Raw genomic sequence first — 2,237 nt, forward strand, 5'->3', positions numbered from 1 at the left:
TTTATTCTTTTTCTTTCTCCCACCCCTATTGGCTACTGGGGTTCTTGCCTGCCTGTTACAGTCGTGGCGTCCCACTCTCACTAACAACTACATTCTTTAACAGGCTTATGCGCACACACATGTACACACACACACATACAGACACATTCACCCACACGCACACAGACACAAACAAATTTAGGTTGTCCCTGGTAGAATTATTCCTGATGCCTTTCTTTCAGTTACTTATTTAAATTAATTATTATTCCAGCTCTCGTGGCTGTGTTGTGTTGCTTATTTAGTGTGTGTGACTGTTTCTTGTTTTCATTGTTCTCTTAGTTGTCTTAATATGTCAGCTGTTTATTGCTGCTGTTCAGCTGGTTGTCTTTTACTATAATTATTATTATTTTGGTTGTTTTTGTTTGTGTTTGTTTGTTGTTGTTGTTGTTTTTCTCCTCCCCAAGCCCCCCTCTCTGTTCTATTGCAGGTTTCCCGGTGACAAATCAATACATAATTAAATAAATAATAAAACAGACAAAGGAGTATTTTAATACTCTCTTGTTAAAGTAAAATCTGTCTGGCACAATATGGTATCCAGGTCATTATACTCTATACCAGGCTGCTGGGCAGGACAGGTTTTAAAAAAAAAAAAAGAAAAAAGAAACAACCAGAGGCCCACTGAGAGTTTTTAAGTATGTTGCTCATTTGTTCACGTTGAGCGTTTAGCACCTCCTTTTTTGTTTCACTTTTGTTCAGGTGTGCCGTGTTGATGTTCCAGAGAGAGTTTGCCATGCGACTGGTTGCCAGCCCTGGAGACAAGCTGTACTGCAGACTGTCCATCAACACACAACTACTGGCTCGCGTAGACCATCTCATGAAGGTCAGTGTGCATTTTCTGGTGTTTGCTCTATTGACATGGCAACATCATGTCAGTGTCTTTTCCTGGTCTCTGTGATGATGTTTCCCCCTTGTTCAGGTAGGGAAGAATAATTTCCGTCCTCCTCCAAAAGTGGAGTCAAGTGTTGTCAGGATAGAACCGAAAAATCCTCCTCCTCCAGTTAACTTCCAGGTGAGTTTTGACTTTATTAATAGATAATTCCGGGGCGAATGCAGTTTGTCAAAAGAAACAGGAGATAGATTGTAGATAATTGTTGTTTTCTTTTCCCAACAAGGAGTGGGATGGCCTTGTCAGAATAGCCTTCGTAAGGAAAAACAAAACCCTCAGTGCAGCTTTCAAGTGAGTACCTGCCTGCTGCAAATGCTGCCACTATAATCCACGTCTGCTCTGTCAAAAGAGAAAAAGACAATGATCATGTTGGTTTATAATTTCCAGGTCCACTGCGGTAGAACAGCTGCTGGAAAAGAACTATAGAATTCACTGCTCTGTACACAATGTGGTGAGTCGTGGTGTAGTTTCAAATCATGTTGGACTCTCAGTCAGTGTTGCTCCTTATAAACACACATGTTTGGAAAATGCATCAGCCAGTTTTAGATCTAAAGTCTTGTGCTCCATCTTGACAGGAAGTCCCAGCAGACTTCAGTATCAGCAAGAAGATTGAGAGCGTTTTGCAGGAGGCAGATTTTTGTGAGAAGAGAGCCAGGTCCATGGACATTGATGACTTCATGGTGTATGTTGAACATCTAATACTTATTGGTTTTTTCCAGCTTTTTTCTCCAAATAATCTAATAGGTCTGTTTTTACCTGTTTTAATTATGAGTGTTTTCTTCACCCACAGGCTGCTTCATGCATTCAACTCTGCAGGGATCCACTTTTCTTGAACCGTAGAGGGAACCGAAGGGAACAAGTCTATGAATCGTACGTTCTGCCTTTATGATGAGAGGGGAAAGAAATAGATTGTCTGATTGATATTTCCTCCTCTGGAGCTTTTCTTGGAGGAACTGAATTTCAAATGTTGCAGTAGTTGGATGAAATATATACAAAGAACATTGGAGGATACATTTGAAGAGCTCATATTGAGTGTGCTATTTTACCCTTTTGAGAATAGCTAATGTGTATGGACAACTTTCAGCAGAGGGAAGCTGTAATAAGCTCTCTTCGTTGTTTAAGGAACTGTCAGTGTGTGTGAGAGTTAAGTCATTGAAAATAATCTTTAATGGATGATTATTCTAATCTAAAAGCAATCTACAGTTTGTTTAAACTATGCCATAATTACCTAACTGTGGGAAAGGTAAATATTTAACAAGTGTACATGTTTGAGTGGTTGCAGTCTGCTAAAATAAATTCAGATTTTCCACAA

At 39.6% G+C, this 2,237-nt stretch overlaps 1 protein-coding gene across 1 annotated transcript in view; it reads left to right on the top strand.

Annotated features, from left to right (window-relative positions):
* The window catches only part of dimt1l (DIM1 dimethyladenosine transferase 1-like (S. cerevisiae)), a 6,949-nt gene extending 4,712 nt beyond the window's left edge, over positions 1-2,237 (top strand). Inside the window, exons 7-12 of the mRNA XM_046035813.1 lie at positions 736-859; positions 956-1,048; positions 1,152-1,216; positions 1,313-1,376; positions 1,501-1,607; positions 1,716-2,237. Coding sequence (XP_045891769.1) covers positions 736-859; positions 956-1,048; positions 1,152-1,216; positions 1,313-1,376; positions 1,501-1,607; positions 1,716-1,758 — 496 coding nt within the window. The 3' untranslated portion in view covers positions 1,759-2,237. The remainder of the gene's footprint in view (positions 1-735; positions 860-955; positions 1,049-1,151; positions 1,217-1,312; positions 1,377-1,500; positions 1,608-1,715) is intronic.

This window comes from Micropterus dolomieu, linkage group LG21, assembly GCF_021292245.1.
Source record: "Micropterus dolomieu isolate WLL.071019.BEF.003 ecotype Adirondacks linkage group LG21, ASM2129224v1, whole genome shotgun sequence".
NCBI classification, from domain to species: domain Eukaryota; kingdom Metazoa; phylum Chordata; class Actinopteri; order Centrarchiformes; family Centrarchidae; genus Micropterus; species Micropterus dolomieu.